The 22,858-nt window shown below is 31.3% G+C and overlaps 1 protein-coding gene across 1 annotated transcript; it reads left to right on the plus strand.

Moving 5' to 3' along the window:
* The first annotated feature begins 18,848 nt into the window (after positions 1 to 18,848).
* On the plus strand, positions 18,849 to 19,520 carry LOC146883868 (putative invertase inhibitor). The gene has a single exon (XM_085666128.1). The coding sequence runs from the start codon at positions 18,895 to 18,897 to the stop codon at positions 19,456 to 19,458; it is 564 nt and encodes a 187-aa protein (XP_085522254.1). The 5' UTR covers positions 18,849 to 18,894; the 3' UTR covers positions 19,459 to 19,520.
* Positions 19,521 to 22,858: the final 3,338 nt, after the last annotated feature.

Raw genomic sequence — 22,858 nt, forward strand, 5'->3', positions numbered from 1 at the left:
ACTCAACAATAGAATTAATTAAAATTAAAATTATTCAAATAGTAAATTATTATAATTATAATTATTATAAATTATAATTAATTTAAATTATAATATTTGCACACCTACAGAAGTCCACTTTCGAGCACAACATGGAAGTCATGCCTCCTACGAAACTCACGCCTCCTACAGAAGTCACTAAATCACTCATCTCTACCGGAAGTCACTTCCACTTACGGAAGTCATTTTCAACTACGGAAGTCAACAACTAAAGTCACACATACGGAAGTTAATTTTAATTACGGAAGTCGACTTTCGGTATTGATGGCTTATGGAAGTCGACTTCCGTAAGTGCCAATCACGGAAGTCAAACCTACGGAAGTTAGTTTTAATTACGAAAGTCGACTTCTGGGATTGATGGCTTATGGAAGTCAACTTCCGTAAGTGCCATTTTGCATGCTATTCATGGTGATCTACGGAAGTCCACTTCCGAAACTTATTTTTTTCTACGGAAGTTCACTTCCGTCATTTTATGGTTTACGAAAGTCGACTCCCGAAATTAAATCACTTGTGGAAGTCGACTTCTGGTTTGTGGTTTACATTTCACTCACAAATTTGTGCTCCAATCAACACAAACAATGTTTACACCTATAGATTACACCTATAGATGCATGACAAACATGGCAACAACAACACAAAAAAATGAAAAACTAGAAAGGGGTATGATTACATGTTAATTTAGAGGAATGGGGAAGGAAAGAGGAAGAGGGAGACCAAAGTAAAAAACATAGAGGAGGAGTGTGGCTTCAGGGGCAAGTGAGGAGAGTGAGGTAGAGGATTTGAGGGGTGAGGTGAGGACGGCGACTAGGTTTAGGTTAAAAGAAAGTGAATAGTAATTTTCGTTAAATAAGAGAAAGATGAGAGAAGTGATTGATTTAAAATTTTAAAATTGTAAAAGGACGATTTTAGATTTTAAGAAATATTTGGAGGTGTAGAAGAAATATTGGGGTGCGGGAAGAAATATTGGGGGTGCACGAAGAAAACCCCAAGGATTAAAGGAGGGTAGAATAATAAAATAATAAAAAAATAAGATGACATTAACCCTGTTTAAAGAAAGATATTCTAAACATTATAAATCATTATATTTTCTCTTCCGTAAAAATTTGAATTTGAAAACAAAAAAGAAAACTAGAATGTGATTAATGTTTTATTACAACTTCCATGTATAAAATTCTTATATGAGAAGTTTATATCTCGTCTCGTTGTTTGTTGGATATCAAGTATATATTTTTTTATAGTCGATAAAGTTATAATAGTATTCAAAACGCCATGAAACGTGATGTTCTTCCATATCTCGTACACATAATAACACATTTTATAATAATACATATAGGATATCTTTTTTATATGATTTTAAGGTTGAACTAGTTATTTAATTCAATCCAAACAAATCAAATTGTAAAGTAAAACTATTAAAATGGGTAATTCGGTGCAGCAAGACCCACCACTGGCCATTTAGTGAGCCAACTCGACCTGAGTAATTTATTATAAGTCAAAAATTTCAAACTCAGTCCGACTCACCACGGATTGGTGGGTTGACTCACTAGTTCACTTAATGAAAAAGATACAATTTTTTTCTTCAGTCTCGAAAAAACTAAATTATAATTATGATTAAAATGTAAATTAACTTCAATAGCATCCAAATACATTCCAAAAGGATGAATACAAACCAAAATCACAAAAATACAAATTATCAATGTGTTACTTTAAAAAGAAAATAACTTAACCTGACCAAAATGTAAAACCCAATATAATAAAAAACAAACACTTATATGACCTTTTATTTGCGGGTTGATGAGCCAATACGACACACCACGGGTTGAACCCGGGTGAGCCAATACGGCTCACCAGGTGAGCCCTTCTAGGTGGACTGGGTCAAAAATTAATTCGTATTGAAATTTTTAAGTAGATTTCAACCCAATCTGACCTAAACCCGGAACCCGTGATGACCGGGTTGACTCACGAGTTCCAACCCATTTGATACCTTTGTTATAAAAGTGAAAAACTAACAAAATTTTATGAGTTATATTTAGGTCTTGTCTCTAGGTTATATAGCTTGTAGTTGGCATAACAAAATTGTAAAGTGATTTTTCCAACATATGAAATCCAAACTCATGAATAGTTTATAACTAACAAAGCCGATTAAGAAACTTGCATGTTGAAATATCACAAGGCGTTATATAGTAATTATGCGAAAACAAATTCTTCGTAATCAACTACACCATTCTTAGATTCAATTTTTATTAGAGATATAGGAATGGAAAAACTTTAATCTTAAGTATATTTATGTGTTTTTATATCTTTAATGGCATAAAAGTATATCTATATTAGCCTTCATCAATGTTTATCTTAAACAAATTGTTCACTTAAAATAACTTATATTAAGATCATATATGAAATTATTTTCTCTAACAACTTCGTGTGAATACCACTACAACAACATTTCTATACACAAGTCAAACTTCAATCATAAAATTATGTTTTAGTCCAAACACTCAATTATGAGTAACCAATTTATAATTAAAGAACTAATAGGTTTTGTGTAAAACATTATTTAAAATAGTCTAAAATTAAGATTCAACAAAGAAATTTAAAGATATTCACTAGTGAACATGAATTTAATCCATTAAATTAAGTAATAGTAGAAGACTCAAATAATCAAATAAGACTATTACAATGGCCAAAAAGGAAACAAACAACAAAAAATGATGTGTTACTTGTAAAGGAAGGCACATAAGGTTTAAGTAAGAATCACCCGACTTAACTCAAGAATCAAGATAAGACTCCAATAAGAATATGAAGAAAGAGAGAAACTAAGACAAGGGAATTGAATGAAAATCCAAGGTGGAAGAGTTTAAGAGAAATTCAAAAGCAAAAAGGGAAATCATGGTTAAGGAAGTAGTGTTCCATCCTTCTACACTCCCTTCCATGAAGATCCAATTTCCAAAGGGAGTAATCCCATCTTTAAACTCTCCCTCATTTTCCATAAATTCATTTGTCTTGTTTCCTTCTCAAACGTTTTGTACTCCATCTCATTCCACTATTTTACACTCCTCAAAATATTTTGCCACAACACACTTTGACTTTAAAATTCTTTTCAAAAATCACATAAGTCAAAGTATAAGACACTCCTCTTGTGAAGTGGGCCAAATATCACATTTTTCCAACTTTAAAAGCCTATTTTCACTCGTCTAGCTCAAACCCTAACCCTGGTTTTTGCATCTCTTAGGGTTTATGAACCAGTGAGGGTGTTCGAGAAGTTCCTCCGTTGAAACGAGAGAGAGAAACCTCAAATCCACCAAATATTTGATTTTCCGCTGTGAGTACGACGTTTGACGGCCTTGCATGGAGTGTCCACCAATCAGAACACGGTTCTACGAAGTGCAACTCATCAGATATAGTAGTTTTACATCATATTGACATAAATAAATCATGTTAACATATATACTTTGTCAATATTAATATAAAAATACAGTAAAACAATAAAATTTTTCTAATATTCCATATAAAATTTTCAGTGTGGAAAATACGAAAAATATCATAAATAATAAAAAATTATTTTACTAGATACCAAGTCCAGTATATTTTGATATGCATAAAAACAATTATTGAACATTGACGAGACAGACAAAAACAAAGTACTTATCTATGATTCCACCAATAAAACAACATAAATACTATTTTGGAATTTTACTATAAAAAAATATTTACGTAATAGACTAATATGCATATTAAATATTATAGATACTGAACTCATTACTTTGTCTTCATTTTAAAAATTTTTGGAGATTTGAAGATAACTCCTTTCAAGGTTAACAATGATTATCGGTGGTGGGAACTGAGTTGTATATACATTTACAACTCATTCTTTTATCGATGATATATTTACACAGAAAAAATATAACTCATTCTTTCTTTTTCATATACAATTTAGTTGATAGAAACATAATTAAAAAACATATACTTACCAAAAGTCGCTGTATCATGGGTTTGGAAGCCTCCTCCAACACTTCGGTTGCCTGTGATTATGGTTTTTCCAATACCATCTCCCACAAGCATTATATTAGTTGATTTTACCTCAACTCTTTCATCGTAGACTCCACCTTTAATATATATCACATACCTTTTATTATTACTCTTTGGAATAGAGTCAATAGCTGCTTTAACATTTCTGAAGTTTCCGGAACTTTTGAATTCAGTTAATAATTCATTTCATTGACATGTTAGTATTTAATAGTAATTACGTGTGTTTATTAAAGAGATTATCAATGGTAATATGTTATTAATTTGAAAGAATTATTACAAATTTTAACCTTATAAAACAAAAAGTAAAGAGAGGTAAATAACTTATTTTAAAGTTAACTACACATTAATATCATTTTTTGTTAATAGTGATTAATTTAATTGACGTGTTAGTATTTAATAGTGATTACTTGTGTTTATTAAAGAGATTAGTAATGGTAATATGTTATTAATTTGAAAGAATTATTACAAATTTTAACCTTATAAAACAAAAAGTAAAGAGAGGTAAATAACTTATTTTAAAGTTAACTACACATTAATATCATTTTTTGTTAATAGTGATTAATTTAATTGACGTGTTAGTATTTAATAGTGATTACTTGTGTTTATTAAAGAGATTAGTAATGGTAATATGTTATTAATTTGAAAGATTTATTAAAAATTTTAACCTTATAAAATAAAAAGTAAAGAGAGGTAGAAAACTTATTTTAAAGTTTACTACACATTAATATTAAATTTTCCTTTTATAAATACATGTTATAATTACTAAAAAACAAACTCATAATTACTAAAGATTCTCATATTCAATTATTTTAATAATTAATGGATTGAAAATCCAATTAATTTAATTAAAGTTTTTTGTATTAAGAGTGTATTTTTTTATCGTGCTAAAAACAATAATTATTACCGTAAAGATTTGTTAGAAATTTTAACCTTACAAAATAAAAAAGAGGTAAAAAACTTATTTTCAAGTTAACTAGACATTGTCATTTTTTTCTTTTATAAATACATGTTATAATTACTAAAAAGCAAATTCTCATAATTACTAAAAGATTCTCATATTCAATTATCTTAATTATTAATGGATTGCAAATACAATTAATTTAATTAAAGTTTTTTGTATTAAGAGTGTAATTTTTTATTGTGTTAAAAACAATAATTATCAAGGGAAATAATTATTTAACAATTTTTTAAAATTTATTAAATATATTTATTTTAAATAAAAAAATGGGATTTGTGACAACTGCTTCTCGTATCTGCAATGACTTGAGAATGTTAGATTGAATGATTTGGAGGAACATTTTGTTCAAGTTAGAAAATCACATGTAATATTCACAGTCCACTATTGAATCTTGTTCAACCACAATATTGATGGTTTTAGTTAGTTTGATCAAATAATTGGCTATAATAAACTTTGTAAAATAGTTCTTCCATGTTCTCCTAAAGGCCATTTTGTCGTGTAACATTATCATTTTTTATCATTTTATTTATTTTTATTTTTTGTGATATTTGTATTATTATCTTTTTAAATAATTAAAAATTTATTAAATAATTTTAAAAAAATATAAGTACTTTATTCTTTATTAGTATTTTTATTATTATCTATTTAAATAATTAAAAAAATTTATAGATAATTAGTGTTCCTGTTGAATTGGCTGAGTCGATTTTATTATGTTATAATAGCTTTGACATAATGGAGCGTGAAACCCTAGAGTTGTGGGTTCATCCATGGTAGTAGCTCGACAATGGAATGGCAGGCATAGATGAGCAATGGTTGCTCTGTGAGAGAAAAGAACACACAGAGAGAAGAAAAATAGGTATGGGAAATCATAAAACTGTTTGATTGATTTGTTTCAATTTTAAAAAACATAGCAAAACAAGAACACGACATTCAAGTCAAAGGCCTCGTTCTTCTCATCGAACCCTAACTTGAGCACAAAATAGCAAAGGGAAGAAGCGGAGGAAGGATAAGAAATTTTTTACGCGTAAATGGGTTGGAGGTAGGGGTGTCAAAGTGAGTCAACCTGACTCACAAGGTTGGCTGACCACAGATCGAGCTAAAAAAGAATTAGTTTAACCTGTCTCATTTTTTGGTGAGTAAGAAATTTTGTAACCTGACCTAGCCCATCACGGGTTAGTTGGTTGACTCACTTACGAATGTTTCTTTTTTTTGCAGTTTATTTTATATATTTGTTACATCAAAATGAAAGTGAATTATAGTGTTCACCTAATTATCGAAATATTATTATAAAGTGTTCACCTAATTATCTGAATATTATTATAAAGTATCAACGTATATAACTTGAGTTGTGCCAACCATTTTTCAGCCCGTAAGTTAAGTGAGAATGATTTAGTTTAACCAACTTTTGAAAAAATGAAATTTTCTCATCCTAATCCAACTTGAGTCCATGATTAGTCGATTTTACTCATGACTTAAAATTCTAATTTATTTCAGACCACATTAAATGTTGCGGTCATAGCTCTGGACATTAAAAAAAAGTTATAATAAATATAATTATTTTAAAAATATTTTATGTAACAAAATTCGCACGAATTACAAGCACTCGATTTTCTAAAATAAATAATTTAAGATATTTTTTGTAATAAATTTTTTTTAAGAAAATTACATATAATTTTATAAATGTTTTATTTATAAAATGTTTTATTAATTTTAGATATATTTTTCTAACATCATAAATATTTTATTTTTTCATTACAAATAATTAAAGGGTAAATTTCATCTATTATTCTTCTTTTAATGTAATTTAATGTCATTTAACTAAATCTAACCGTTTGTTATTCTGTAACAATTTTTGTGTCAACAACAATATTTCTTTTAATTTAATTAATTAAGATAATTCGTTTACTAAAGTTAAAGTTTAAATATATAATTTTCTGTCTTATTTTACGGTTTATTCTTAATTAATTATTAGAGTTTATATTAAATTTTGTTATATTACTATAAATTTATTAGATGACTGTCATGAAATTTATATATATATATATATATATATATATATATATATATATTAATTTATTTATTTATTGATATCTTATTTTCAATAATTTATCTTTTATATTTATTGATTTTTATATTAAATTTTGTTATATTATTCTAAATTTACTACATGATTTTCATGAAATTTTTTGATATTTCTATGAAATAAATATATTTTAATTTATTTATTGATATTTATATTTATACTTTATATTTCAATATATAGAATTATATTTAAAAAATAATTTTCAAATATATAAATTAAAAATAGTTTTGAAATATTTAAATTTAAAAAAAATAAAATATTTTTGAATTAAAAATTATTTTATTTTTATATTTAATATAATTTTAATTGAGAATGATTAACTATAAATATATGTTTTTGTAAATCTCTAGTTATTTTTTCTATGAAGAAGTTATAATTGTATTGAATTCTCTATTCTCTCTCCCAATCAGTCCGAATTAGCTACAAATATGTGATCTTGTACATCAATAATTATTTTGCTATGAATAACTTATAATTTTACTTTTTCACTATTTTTTGAAAAAATTAGTAAGAGATTAAATACAAATATATATTCTGAAAATTCAGTAGCTATATTTTGTTATGAACAATATCAACAAAGTACAATTTTATTCTTTTGTTATTTTCTCGCTAATTAATGAGAGATTAATGATAAATATTTTTCCTAACTAATTTCTCCTACAAAATAGAAAACTTTTTGTATTTATATAATATTAATACAAATATATATTTATTAAAAGAAGTTAACTATAGTTAGTGTCAATCAAAATACTCTTAATGTCTAACATTAAACATATACAACTACTTCACATCTAAATTATTTAAAATAACATTTTACTTAATATTTTCTTTTAAAAACTCATGTTAAAATTGATTTAATCGACTTCAAGTAATGTTAATACTTATAAGTCAATTTAATATTTTTTAGTAAAATAACGGTTTTACTTCAATTAAAATAAAGTATTACTTTTTAAACCTAAAATATAGATATATTTAATAGTCACTATTGTAACTATGCTTATCCACGACGATTAACCAAATTCTATGAAGACGGTTCCAAATTCGTCGTTGATTAAATCGTTGTTAAAAGCAACAAACAATAACAACGGTTTTATAACCGTCGTCATTATTAACTAATACGACGACGATTTGAAGAGCCATCGTTGAACTATGAACAACAATAATATGGGCTTAGACCTGGACCAGAAGCCCAAAGCATAACGACAACGGTTTTGGCACCAACCGTCATGGATTAGACTCATTTTAACGATGGTTATGGTCATAACCGTCGTTAGTTAGTGCCTTTTTTTAAAAGCGAGCTTTGTTTAATGTCTTATCCGGACCTCTAATTCAGAAAAACATACCCAATCCAGAAACAAAATTCCAATTCAGAGAAAGTTCCAATCCAGACAGAGTTTCAATCTAAACAATTTCATCAAAGTTACAAATAACTTATATGGCAACAGATCTAAAAACATAAGTTTCAACTACCTCTAAGTGTCACTAAACCTAACTCTCACTAACTACAGATAGAAAGTACTTCGTCCACGCTTTTTGAACATAAGTTATTGCTCCTGAATCCATTGGACTTGGGTCATTGAATTTCTGCAAAAGTGTTGGAAAAATTAATAGCAATACATATGTAAATTAGGTTAAGTTATAATTAGTACATAAAATAATAAGTTGGTATATTACCGCATCCCAACAACATTCATAATTGCCTTGAACAATTGTTGTCATCAATTGCATCACATAATAGCCACACTCAAAGTTTCCAGTTTGTTTATTACACTACAGTGGCAGTAATTGTATTTTGTTATAAATACACATGACAATACTAAGTAAATGAATGACATATATAGTATAAGTACCCAGAGAGAAATCCAAGTAACCCTTTTAGTATTGGCAGCCGATCTACCCCTCAATATACTTTATCAATTATATAAGCACTAAAGTTAAAATAATCAATACAAAACATGAGATTATATATTCAAGATTAATGTATAAATGAAGGCATTTATTGAAAAAAAAACTTACGTATTAATTATGCTCTTCAAATAGGGGGAGGAGGTTTATGATAATAGCAAAACCATATAGCGATATGCTCTGGCACTAATACAACAAGCAATTGCCAATGACAACTGCAATGAAAATTAGTTTAAATACCTCAAATTTTAATAATACAAAAATTAGACCTTATGAAATGAAAAATAAGGATATAGTTACCTATCTATATATGAAGTAATGAAAATCATTTTATTTTGCTGCATTATGGAATTCTGGATGTATTTTTTTGTTCCAGGGTTCTTGCTACCCATCGAAGTCATGAAATGAGAGTTTGTAAACCCACATATGTCATCATTTCCCGCTTGCACACTCAAACTATGCAAGTACCTAATTTAACAATGAAGATACACATTTAATATCTAAGAAGGAAACGATTAAAAAATGATTTAAAAATGATTCACTTACATCATCCATAATTGCATAATAGACACATTTAAGTCCTCTGTGCCTGATATGATCTCCACCAAATCACTTTTATATATGTACAACGGCAACTTGCTTTCTCTACCAAAAACATTGGCATTCCAAGGAAATGAAGCAGCATTTGTACTCATGCTTGCATTATATTCTACTAATGTCGCTATTGGATCCTCAAAATTTTTTGATACATGCAATTCTGGTTCATCTTGCTACAAACAAAATAAGCATAATATTAGTTAGGATAAATTATATACTACATCTAAAAAATATTAATGCATATACAAACCAATTGAATTTGTGGTGTCATCCTCAAGAGATGTTTCGGCCAAATGGTGAAGGTTCCCACTACTTGTAATACAATACTTTGATGTCAGTATTGAATTGAAGCATCACCATACATACTGTCTCCATCATAACCTTTACTAAGTGAGAGGGGAGACATTTACCATGTAACATGGTTGAACCTTCAAAGCACTTCCCATAGGCCACCAACTAAGGTGGAGATATATAATCAACCAATGTGTACAACTCACATTAGTAACCGAAACCAATGTCACCCCTTGTTTCCGTTGTAGCCGAACAACTTCCATTTGTGTTGACTCTAACGACACCAGGAGAAAGGTCAGGTTCTACTACAGTGGGGAACTTTTGCGACCTAAGTAAGGTCTCTAGCTGCTTGTTAAATGCTTCCATCATCGCTTGCCGCTCTAATCTCATCTCCTCCTGCTCTTGCCTTATCTGCTCTTGTTCTTGTCTCATCTCCTTTCGTAGTTTTTAGGCCAAGTCAGCTTTCATTTTTTACAAGGCTTCCTCCATATTCACATTAAATGATGAATAAGATTGGCGATGCAATGACCCTCCAAAGTAAATTTGGATCCCCATACCGTATCCAACAGTACGAACACGTTAAAGGAATTGGTGAAATGTCATGCTCTTGGTGTCCATTGAAGGCCTTCTTCAATCTACGATACGGATGAAATGGATTTAGAAATCTACAATGCCAAAGATAGATTGTTTTCCTCTCATGCTTTAATTGTTCAAATGATGTGTTTTCTTGATATATCGGACATGCTCTATGACCTTTCACACTATAACTTGATAAATTTCCATTTTCAGGAAAGTCATTGTAAGTCCTGTGGAAATTAATTAATTAAATAATTAATTAATTAATAAATGTGGGTAGTATGAGCCTTTAAGCCATTAATTATTGATTCATATGACGTGGAAAAGTATTAGCTCAAGTGGTTGAAAGTACTTGATTGTGTGAGAGAACTTGGGTTCAAATCCTATGTATGTCATTTATGTGTTATTTAATTTATTATTATTTTAGCAATATGTTTGATCATGTTGAGTGATAATATAATTATAGAATTATATGAATTATCATGAAACATTAATTGGTTGAATGGTTATGTATTGATTTTCCATTGGCATGGTTGTGGGTTCAATGCTTGGTAGTACCAAATTTAACTTTCTTTTTGCAAAAAATTCTTTTGGCATCATTGTGAAAGGGCATTGAAACCCTACCTGGCCAAGGAGCAGCAAGGGTTGGAAAACAGTCCATAAGTGACTTTGAATGACAATTAACTTCAGTCTTAATGTCATTTTCGTTTTTCCTTCATCATTGCTAATTAAGACACCATTAAAAGACAAATTGTGAGAGAATAAAGCGGTTTTGAGGCTGGATTTTTGAGAGCATTGTAAGGTGCACGAAATTAAGGAAAAACAATGATTAGAGAATGAATTAGAGGAGCTAAATTGAGGTGGTGCTAAGGAGACCATTGGTGATCAAAGGGGAGCTCTAGCATTGCGTTTTAAGCTAGGAAACCAGGTTAGGGAAGCTTTACGCGTTAATTCCATGTTTAAATCTGATTGGCATTCTAAATATAGTAGCTTTATGCGTTAATTTTTTTAAGTCTGATTAGTATGCTAAATATGGTATGATTATGCATGAATTATTTTATTTCGTTTAAAGCTAGTGTTTCTGGAAATTTCCAAAAATTGTTTGGCCGGCGATGAATTGCCGTCAAACGACTTTTTCCTTTCTAGGTCATTCTGGGTTCCTGTAGAGGAACCGTCTGCCAAAAATTATCTCTAAATGACCTGTTTGACCAATGTTGACCACCCTTGCTTAGAGTTGACTAGTTGACCAGTCTTGACTCTTTGATAGTCAATAAGAGGTTGTCACGTGTCAGAGTAGTCTCTCTCTCTCTCTCCATTAGGGTTTGACTGTCGTGAGTGGTTGTGCGAAGGTTACTATGGTTGGCGTAGTGGCGGCAGAAACACCAAAGGGGCCGGGTCCGCAAAACTATTGCGGGTGAGTGTAGGCGCAGACTTTTTTGACGCGCTTGACGTGGTGCAATGATGGTGCAGCCATGGCGATTCAGACGGGAGAACGACGGTGGTGGCAGTTGATGCAGGTGTTGTCAGAGTTTCTAGGGCTACTCCGGCGAGAATGAGTGCGGCCATGGCAGTTTCGTATGGCGGCAGCGTCGAACACGGCGATTCCTGTGAGGAAAAAGGTGAGGCGCGAGTGCAGGTGCTGGTGTGCGTTCAAGGACTCGTGTAGGTGCCGGTGGTTTTGTGTTGCTCCGGCGAGTTGCAAGCGTGGGGTATCAAGACTTTGCGATCTCGAGTGATGTGTCCATGAGGGATTCGGGCAGCGTGATGATGGGGGAAGAAGAATTGAGGCTGTTTGGGTTGCGGAAGATGACCACGACGACGACGCGATGGAAAGGAGGCTTTCACGACGAGTTGCAGGCGCGGAGGAGAAAGTCGATGGCGGTGCAGTGGAGGTTGGAGTTGTGCGTGGCGGCTGCAGCATGGTGAGGGTGAGAGAGGAGGAAATATTAGGGTTAGGGTTTCTGAATGTATGAAGGAGAGAAGGTGATGATGTGTCATTCTATGATATGGTATTTTATGAGAGGAGGATTGATGACATCGCATGGTTTAAGTAGTTAGTTTAATGAGTGGAGGACTGAGAATATGGCAAGCTTTAATTGGTTATTTTAGTAAATGAAGGATTGCCATGTGGCGTAATCTAGTTGAGTGGAATTTAAGTGATATTAGGGGTGCAATTTAGTAAAAAGAAGGGGTGTAACACAATATCTAAGACTAAGACACTATAATATTATTATTTAGAAAATACTAATTATTAGATCAATAGTTTTAGTTCTTAAAAATAACAAATTCTAAAACTTATATTTTAATCAACTAAAACTATAAATAATTATTAAGTGTATTGTAATAACCTCTCTTTTATTTATATCTTAATTAGTTAAATCTAAGTATAATGATTAAATTAATTGTATTATAACATGTTTTCTATTTCTATATGTTGATATGTAGTTACGAAACGATTTGTATTATTTAATTATGTTATATTAAATACAATTACGTATTATAACCGATTCAAATCTTATTTGTTTTACATGAATTAACATTTTAAAAAAAGTCTTAAAAACCAAATTGTCATTTTAAATATATTGTTAGTGCAAAACATGTATCAATCCATTTTTCATAATATTAAGATACTAAATTCGTTTTTATATATTGTTAGATATTAATAAGTGATAATTAATTAATTTAAAAAGTTAGGTTAAAATCTACATTTGATTCACATTTTTGTTCAGTTGTGTCAATTCGGTCATAATCTTTTTTTTGTTTAATCAAGTCTAATCTTTATCAATTTTGTTCAATTTGGTCCCTTTTGCTAATGTTGTTTAAATAATTAGAGATAATGAACATTGTGTTCACATGTCGCTTCGTGTTTTTTTTTTTGTTATTTTTAATTTTTTTTAATTTTTAATTTTTATTTTAAAATATCCGCTTATAAACCCAATTGCGTCTCTTGTGTCAAAGTCAATGTTATATATTGGTTAAAATATTCCGTTGATACTCGTTTTTTTACCAAAATCTCAATTTGATCATCGTATTTTTATTAGTCTCAATTAGGTCCACATTTTTGTAAATCAGTAACAATTAGGTCTTTTCCGTTAGGATAGAACTAACACCGTTAAGTAGGTGCCATGTGTCAGTTACTCGTTTTTTTTAATTTTTGAATTTTTTTTTTTGAATTTTTAATTTTTTTTAAACTTTTAAAAAAAATTAAATTATTTGTGCCATGTGTAGTGTGTCACGTGTCAATCTGATATGGTGACACATGTCAAATTATTATATGAATCTCAATTTGGTTCTCATATTTGTTAATTTGATTTGATTTCAATCCCAATTTTTTTTTTAAATTTTAATTTCATGTCCTCCAAATTTAGACCAAATTTAACTTTTATATAAATGTAATGATGATACTTTTATTACAAGTGGTATTTCTATTACATATTTTTAACAATATTTAATTTATTTAAAATTATATTTTACATTAAACTTTATTTAAATTTTAGTTTAAAATTATAAACATATAGATTAATAAATTTATATTTGAAATATTTGTATAACATTATATATCAACAATTTTTAGAGTAGGCTTAAAAATAACAATTTTATAAATTCAAATGTAAAATTTTAAAACAATTTTATAACAAATTAAAATAAATATATTTAAAATTTTAATATTAAATACAATTAATATTATTAAAATATTTAATAAAAATATCAATTTTAATAAAAATATCATAACATTATATAAAAGTAAAATTTGGTCTAAATTTTGAGCGCCTGAAATTCAAAATTTAAAAAAGAAAAATTGGGACTGAAATCAAATCAAATTAACAAATATAAGGACCAAATTGAGATTCATACAATAATTGGACACTTGTCACCATATTAGGTTGACACGTGGCACACTACAGACGTGACACATGACATAAATATTTTTAAAGAAATTTTAAATTTTTTTTAAAAAATTAAAAAAAAAATTTAAAAATTTAAAAATTTTAAAAAAACGAGGAGTTGACATGTGACACTTACTTAGCGGTGTTAGTTCTATACTAACGGAAATGACCTAATTGTTACTAATTTAAAAAAATGTGGACCTAATTGAGACTAATAAAAATACGAGGACCAAATTGAGATTTTGGTACAAAAACGAGGACCAACGGAGTATTTTAACCTTATATATTTAATTTGGTCTCCATATATGTTATTTTTGTTCAATTTAATCCCATTTGTTTTAAATGGAACAATTTTCTCCCTTTCCATATTCCACATTGAGACCAAATTTCTTTTTTATATAAATATTATAATGATGATTTTATTAAAATTCACATTTTCATTAAATATTTTTTTGTTTAGGATTACAATTAGTTTAAAATTAGAATGAAAATTTTAAAGATGAAGACTAACACCATTGATCTAAAATTTCAAGTAATTAAAAATCAAATGTGCTTTTTAAAATTGAGAGGTTAAAAAATGAGGAGTAACACCATTACTTTATGTGATTATGTAAGAGGGACAAAATTGCTCCATTTTAAAATTGAAGACGAACAAAATTACTCCATTTAAAAAAAATTAGACTAAATTGAACAAATATAACGAATATAGAGACCAAAACCAAATTGAATATAAAACCTTGATTCTAACATGTGTTACCCCAATACAAGTTACACTCGTAACTTGGCCCCTAGCAAAGCATCGCATCAAGACCTCCATCCAAGGCTGTGTAAAATTCTCCATGTGCAGAACGCATCCCTTGAGTTATGGCTCGAGATAAGGGTTAAACACGTGCATTCCTTGAGTTGTGGCTCAGAATGACATCTCTTGAGTTGTGGCTCGGGATGACGTATGAACACGAAGAACTCTTGAGTTGTGGCTCTGGTTGGCGAGTGTTGCCGGTGTGAGTGTACGAGTTGTGGCTCGTACGAATGGGTTCAAATAGATTGCCTTTCTAAATATTTGGCTGACGAGTTTGGTAGTCTTGGGACGTTATGAATTATGTTTGTATTGGGAACTTCACATGCATTACGAAGTGTGGTCCGTAGCAGGTTTCCCACACGTGTTCTACAAGTTTTGGCTTGTAGGTGTGACAACAAGACATCTTGAGGTATTCACCTAAAGACGTAGATCATGGATGACATGGTGGTGGCCATGTGGTAGTGAATCAACGAATAGAAATCCTTTGATGTGTGTATGTGCTTATCTATTTGAATTATATATGTGTGTTTTATATTGTAGTTCACCCTATCTGCTTGTGTTTGGCGATGATGGTGTATTGTGTTACATGTGAGAAGATGATATTACAGGTGGATCTAGTGAGGCATAGAGCCAAAGCGAGGCTAGTTTGGGAGAAAAGTTTACCATAGTTTTTATTATGATTATGAATAAATTGTAAACTTTTATATTATCTGACCTGAATGTTTTATTTGAATTTTATAAGTATGGATTTAAGATTATTTTACGATGAAAAAAAATAATTAAGTTTCCCGCGTTTTTGGGAAATGGAATTATAATAAATGATTTTTAATATTATTTCTATTTTATTTTATTTAAATGCGTAATATTCGTGGATAAAATCCCGTGTCTGCGGATAAAATCCGCAGCGGATAGTTAGTATCTGTGAGTATTTATTATCCGCGGGTAGCGGGTAACGGGTATTTTAATACCCACTTATAAACGGGTCGGGTGCGGGTATCATACTATCTGTACCCGCGGGTACCCGTTACCCACAAAAATTTAAAATTAAAATTTAATTTATATTTTATTAAGTTAAATTTAATTAAAATTAATATTAACAATATATTTTATTATGTCAAATTTAATTATTATTAAAATTTAATTTAAGTTATATTTTATTTTTATCATTTTATATTAAAAAATTTATAAAATATTTTTTTTAAATATGTGCGGATATTGAGTATCCACGGGTACCCGCGGGATCTAAAAATATTCGCGGGTATTTTTTAAGGGGATACCCGATAGATAAAAGGGCAGGTAGTGGGCGAATGTGTTTTTTTTTTTTGCGAGTCGGGTTGCGGGTAAGCACTATCTGTGCCCGACCCGACCCGTTGCCATCCCTAGTTACACCCTTGGGGCACTGGTTAAGGTAATTAATATGTGTTGAATCCTATAAAAAAATACATAGGTAAGTGTGATATTAAATTAAATCTGATCTAATCACCATAAATGTTATTTTATTTTATTTAAAAGACTAAAATGCCCATAAATGTTGTACAGGTGTGTTTCATATTTTATTTAATGTTCACCAATAAAATTTAAAAAATAATTAAAGAATAAAATAATTATGTTTTAATGTTGCTAAAAATTAAATAAAATTAAACATGTGAACGTTTAAATTAACAGAATAATCAGAAAAAAATAGTATTAAACATCTAAAAAAATTATAAAAAAAAAAGCAACTAAAGTATCAATTTGAGACTTCATCAAATTTCCTTTCTTTGACCTCCCAGTTAGTGGCGGATCTTTATCAACATTGTTGGGGGAGCCAAAATAATACGTCAAAAATTTATACATTTAATTATTGTCACTAATATAATAAAAATGAATATATAATTTAGTATAACGATAAATAAAAAAGAAATAAGACTACAAATGAATATATGGAAGAGTTGAATTTGTATACCTATTTAAAAAAAAAGACTCAAAAATAATTTTTCATAATCTAATAAAAAACTGAGAGACGTAAATACCAAAAGAAAATTCGATGATAATCAAACCACACTTAAAATCTAGTTATAAAAAACACAGTACAATGTTTTTACTTCTATGTTCATAAAATAAAAAAATAATATACAAGCTCATTAAATAAATTATTAAACTAATATTTCACTATCATGTGATACAAGAGAGAATTATCTTCTCCTTTATTTCTTGAGAACGGAAGACATCAACTGATATATGAGAGCAAAAATAGTAGATCTTTTTCTCTTCAGAAACAAAAGAAAATATGTGAGAATGGGAGATGAGAACAGTTCATGAGAAACTCAAGTCATATAATGGAACCACAGTTAAAATCCGGTTATAAAAATACACAAAGTAAGATACTTTTACTTTTATGTTCATAAAATAAAAATTAATATAAAAGAGACTTATTAAATAAATTATTAAACTAATATTTCACTATCAAGTAAGATAAAAGAATTACTTCATTCTTTTCCTCATCGAGAATGAAAGAGAACGAAGAGAAATAAGAGCAAAAAAATAGATATTTTCTTTTCAAAAACAAAAGGAAACATGTGAAAATAAGAAATGAAAACGATTTATAAGAAGCTCAAACTATAATGAAAAATAATAATAAAACCATCTTGATAAATCTTTTTATTCTTTATTCTTTGTTATGTTTGATTTTATATTTTATTATTTATTAACATTAATTATTATATTTATAAAAGAAATAATATATTTAATTTAATCATCATTGATTTATAATATATTATCTAATATCTACAATATATTATCTAATACCTATAATATAAAAAATTTAAAATACCTAAAATATAAAAACAAATTCAAAATTTTTGGGGTAGGGGCCATGGCCCCTACCTGCCACCATAAACATCTGCCACTGCTCGCTCCCAGTAATCTTTCCCAACATTCATGTTAGCTTAACAAGATCTCATGTATTAAAAAGACAGACAATATTTAAATATCTGAAATTATTAATTATAAATACAGTAGAGACCTTAAAAATTCTAAAGTCATTCTTCTGTATCAGGACACGTTATTGTCTAAAAATTTAAAAAGGTATTTTTATCTTTATAAGATTTGTTATATGCATTTGTACTATCTTAATTAATGCATTTAATTATTTTAACTTTCAATATAAGAATGATGAAACTAATATCAATTAATTATCCTTAACTAGTGTCCTTAGGATACTGGTTAGTGTTCTCCTATGTTAAATATGAATCTTAGTCTCTCTCATATTAATTAGATAATAAATATACTTAAAAAAATATTAATTGGATAATAAATGTACTTAAATTTTTTATGAAAGAATCATTAATATCTTTGTTGAGAAAACAATCCCTCTCTTCTCACTTCATTAATATATTAATTAAAATAATAAAAAACATAAAAAACTTTAAAATACATATGCATACACAGATACAGAGATGTAAGCACCAATGCCATCTCTCCCTCAGACTTCAAGGAACCACTTATTATTAATAATTTGTTAATAAAATATTAAATACACCTATTATTATATTAATGTCAATTTAAAACAAAATAGAAAGATAAGATAAAAAATAATTATGTGATAGATAATTAAATACACTTATCAGTTATTTTTTGACTAAAATGGATCCCTACTCAATTTCTCCCTATATATATATTGTATGATGTGTGGATTAAATTGTATCACATTTCTCACAAACACACTCAAACATAAGAAAAAAAGAAGTCGAGAATGAAATTTGCTTTGAACGTACCAATGATTTTCATTGTGTTTTTCTTTTTGTTTCAAAGCTCACATAGTTCTAATTTTATCTCTAAATCTTGCAAGGAGGCCTCGAAGAGTGACCCAGAATTAAGGTATGATTTTTGTGTTACAGCCCTTGAAGAAGGCTCCTTTAACTTGCAACCACCACCCACCACCCTCGAAGATCTTGTGGGCATTTCAGTTCAACTTTCTAAGTCCAACGCAACCAACGTGCTTTCCATCATTTCAAAGCTCTTGAAGGACAAAAGTTTTGATCAATACGTGAAGCGATGCTTACAAGATTGCTCTGATTTTTACTTGCAGTCCCTTAAGTTGTTAGATGATGCTACCGTTGCTTTCAAGTCCAAGGATTTCCGCGAAGCTGCAGATAGGTTTAGCTATGCCACCACTCGGTCTGAAATGTGTGAAGAGCAATTCGAGGAAAGGAAAAGTGAAACATCTCCTTTAACAAGGGGAAACCAAGTCTACCGCCAACTTGGTCTAATATCTCTTGGTTTCGCTAACATGCTTCATCAACATCACAAAGCTTAAAGCATGTCATAGAATAATAATAATACACTCGATGTTCTAAAGGGAGAATGTTATAAAACTGAGTCTCATGCTTTTTTTTCCAACTTTTATTCCTTTTCTTTAGTGTAACATGTTACCGCCTCTATTAATTATCTATATAAAACCTGGAACATTATAATAATTAGGAAAATAAATAAATGTGATTAAATATATATTTTAAGTAAAAGATAGAAAGATTTAGTAATTATTTAATTAAAAATATTAGATATTATTAGATACTATGACATCTATAACAATATATAAAGAGGATTCTCTCTTTTGTGTCCATATTTTATAATACCAATTTTACCCTTTACAATATAATTATTTATTAAATTTATTAAAATTAACGGTTATTTTTATCTATTTTTAATAATTTTTTTTTGCTTTTTTTATTTATTAAAAATTAATTTCTCTATTCATTTCACTTTATTTTTTATAAATCTAAATTTATTTTATATATTAACTTAATAACATTACACTATTATCACCTACTAACATACTATCATTCATATTTAAATATGGTTAGATATCTACTACACGTTCACCAAATTTACTCATTTAACCCAACCTAAATTTTTGACACGTGTTAAATTTTTAGGTTTTTCTGTAAAATCATTGTCCTTCTCTCTCTTTTCCATGGTTTACATCTTGATCTTCACACGTGGGTTCTCCATTTCGCTTTCTCTTCATCTTTATCTTTTGGGTTTTTCTGCTAGGTTTTCTCTCCTTCCAATTTTATTTCGCGTTTTCCATTTTGCCTTTTCTCCCTATTTATTCATTGGGTAAGATTTATTGTTCGTTTGCATTTTTTTATAGATGTTTCCTGTACCTGATCGATACTATTTAGATGCGGAACCAGACGATCTCAAGAACCCTCTGTGTCGAACCTCCTCCTGTTCCTCCCTGGACTCCTCCTGAGACTCCTAGCCGTCTGCACTCCGGGGGTGGACGTACCTGCAGGCACTCCGACGCTCAAGTTAGAGAGTGATTGATATGGGTAGTGATAGGTTAATCAGAAAAGCGTACCTTTACCTGTTCACTAGGCCTTAATTTATACTAATTTCTTAATGGACCTGTTATTAATATTTGCGGGCCGTTTGTATTTGAGGATCGATTCCTTCTTTTCCGACTGAGGTTGCACGCATCGGTTCTTTCCTTATTGGCAGGAATTATTCTTTTGTGCTTTTAATAAAGATCAGTTCCTTCCATTCTAGAGTTTGTCCATCTGTACTTTTCACATTTCAGTTCCTTCCTTTCTTGGCCGTCTGTACCTTTTCCAATATCAACTCCTTCCTTTCTTGGCCGTTTGTACCTTTTCCAATATCAACTCCTTCCTTTCTTGGCCGTCTGTACTTTTTCCAATATCAACTCCTTCCTTTCTTGAGGTTTGATGGCATGATGCCCCTCTGTAACGCATGTTCAGCCCGTTGTGTACCTTGGGCCGGGGTGTACTCGGCCACGAGGGTCGGGAAGTACACGGCCGCTGCGCTTACTGGGCTGCCAGCGCTGCGCTGGAACCAAGCCCTCGCGGTTGGGCCATCACGTGGGGACGCCCCTATCTGGGCCGGGATGATCCCAGCCAGTTTTCTTCTCATTGGGCCGAGTACTACTCGGCCATGTACTAACACCAGCCCCCCTAGGCTCGTAGTGAACGAAGTTCACAAGAGGCTATGATGTGCTGCCTTTGGAAATGGTGCCGAGACGTTCCCAACCATATGCATTTATGAGTCTTGTTTTAATTATGGGGAAAGAGAAAATATTAACTTGGCTCGCCGTTCGAGGCTTGTCTTGTCATAATGAGGTGGTTTAGGTGGGAAGTTTTAAAGGAGATGTGCCAACAACCGTTGGATGCAGCGAGATCTCATGGTGATGAGGGGGCTACTTTTGTGAGAGTGGTCCACTATAAATAGAGGTGGGGTCTTAACATTGTGAGACAAAGGAGTCATTTAGGAAGTGAGCCACCACCAGCCTAGTCTTTCCCGTCTGCGCCATCTCAGGTATGTCGTCCTCCTCTGCTTATTATCTTTCCAGTAGGCATAGCGACTCTGAGGAGGAGGGGGCCTTGTCTGACTCCCCGTGTAATAATAGTGTGCAGAGGGACGATGAGGACTCTGTGGGTGCCGAGGAGTTCTCGGCCCTGCGTCACCCGAGGTACGAGTGGGTAGATCCCCGGGTGAAACTCCCGCTGTCTAGGTTCAGTAAATCTGCCACCATAGTTGATTTTCGTAAGAAGTATGATATTCTAGCTGATACAGTAGACGATCATGTTATTAGTGTAGAGCGAGCTAGGAGTGGGGATAGTGTGTGTCACGGTCGAGAAGGTCATTCGCATGACTTTTTCTACATGTATTCTACCTTAGTCTCTGATTTGCATGTGCGTCTTCCCTTCGATGATTTTACAATGGGAGTGCTACGGGTGCTGAATGTAGCTCCCACCCAGCTGCATCCTAACAGTTGGGCGTCCCTTCAGGCATTCCGACTGGTCTGCCGAGTGTTCCACTTGAGACCCTCCCCTCAGGTTTTCTTGCAGTACTACTGTACGCGTCCGGGGGATCTGGTTAGTTGGTTGTCTCTAGTGGGTCAAAGCCACCAGTGTCTACTCGCGTCTTACACGCAATCTTTTAAAAGGTTTAAGACTGGTTTCTTTAAGGTTGTCATCCGGTCCGCTGGGGTTGGATATTTTTACTTCGAGAATGGCGAGCCCAAATTTCCGTTCTACTAGACCAAACATCCCACACCCTATCGAGTTTGGCCGAGGGCATCCCTTACCCAGGAGGATCTGTATGTGCTGTCTTATTTGGACCAATTGCCCACGAAACTCTCCTCCAAGAAAATTATTGGTGTGTTTAGTTCCTCTCGTCCGCGCGACGACCTTTTCGGTATGTATGTTCGTCCGACTCCCCATAGAGATGCGTTTGGTATGTTTGGTCTAACGCTTATTTCGTTTTTTGTAGATATCATGGCTGCTGCTGGTCCCTCTGGCAAAGAAGTGTTTCTAGAGCTGAGGAGGAAAAAACTGGAGGAGGAAAAGAGGAAAGGGGGTGAAAGTGCTAGCCGTGTTCCCGCGGAGACGCCTTCCCAGAAGGGCGACATGATGCCTCCGACCGCGGCGAAGAAGAAAAGCAAGCGTAGGGATTGTGCCACAAGGCCGAGTACTCCCCGGTCATCCTCCCCCAAGAAGTCTCGAGGCACTTCCTCTGCTGACGGTGCGGCTGATGCTTTGTCTGCGATGTTTGATGCACAACTCAACATTAACCAAGGCATAGAGGTTTCCTTATCGTCGGAGGAGGCTGGATTGTTTCAGCCATGCGTCCTGAGACTGTGTTGTACGCGCTGAATGAATTTCATGCCAGGGCGATGGTGATGGGTTGCCATCTGA

The sequence above is a fragment of the Vigna unguiculata genome, chromosome 9 (assembly GCF_037176805.1).
Source record: "Vigna unguiculata cultivar grain cowpea cultivar isolate G323 ecotype 2 chromosome 9, ASM3717680v1, whole genome shotgun sequence".
NCBI lineage: Eukaryota > Viridiplantae > Streptophyta > Magnoliopsida > Fabales > Fabaceae > Vigna > Vigna unguiculata.

What these genes read in the sequence shown, in the direction of transcription:
- LOC146883868 (XM_085666128.1), top strand. Translation starts at nt 18,895, where the DNA reads ATGAAATTTGCTTTGAACGTACCAATGATTTTCATTGTGTTTTTCTTT.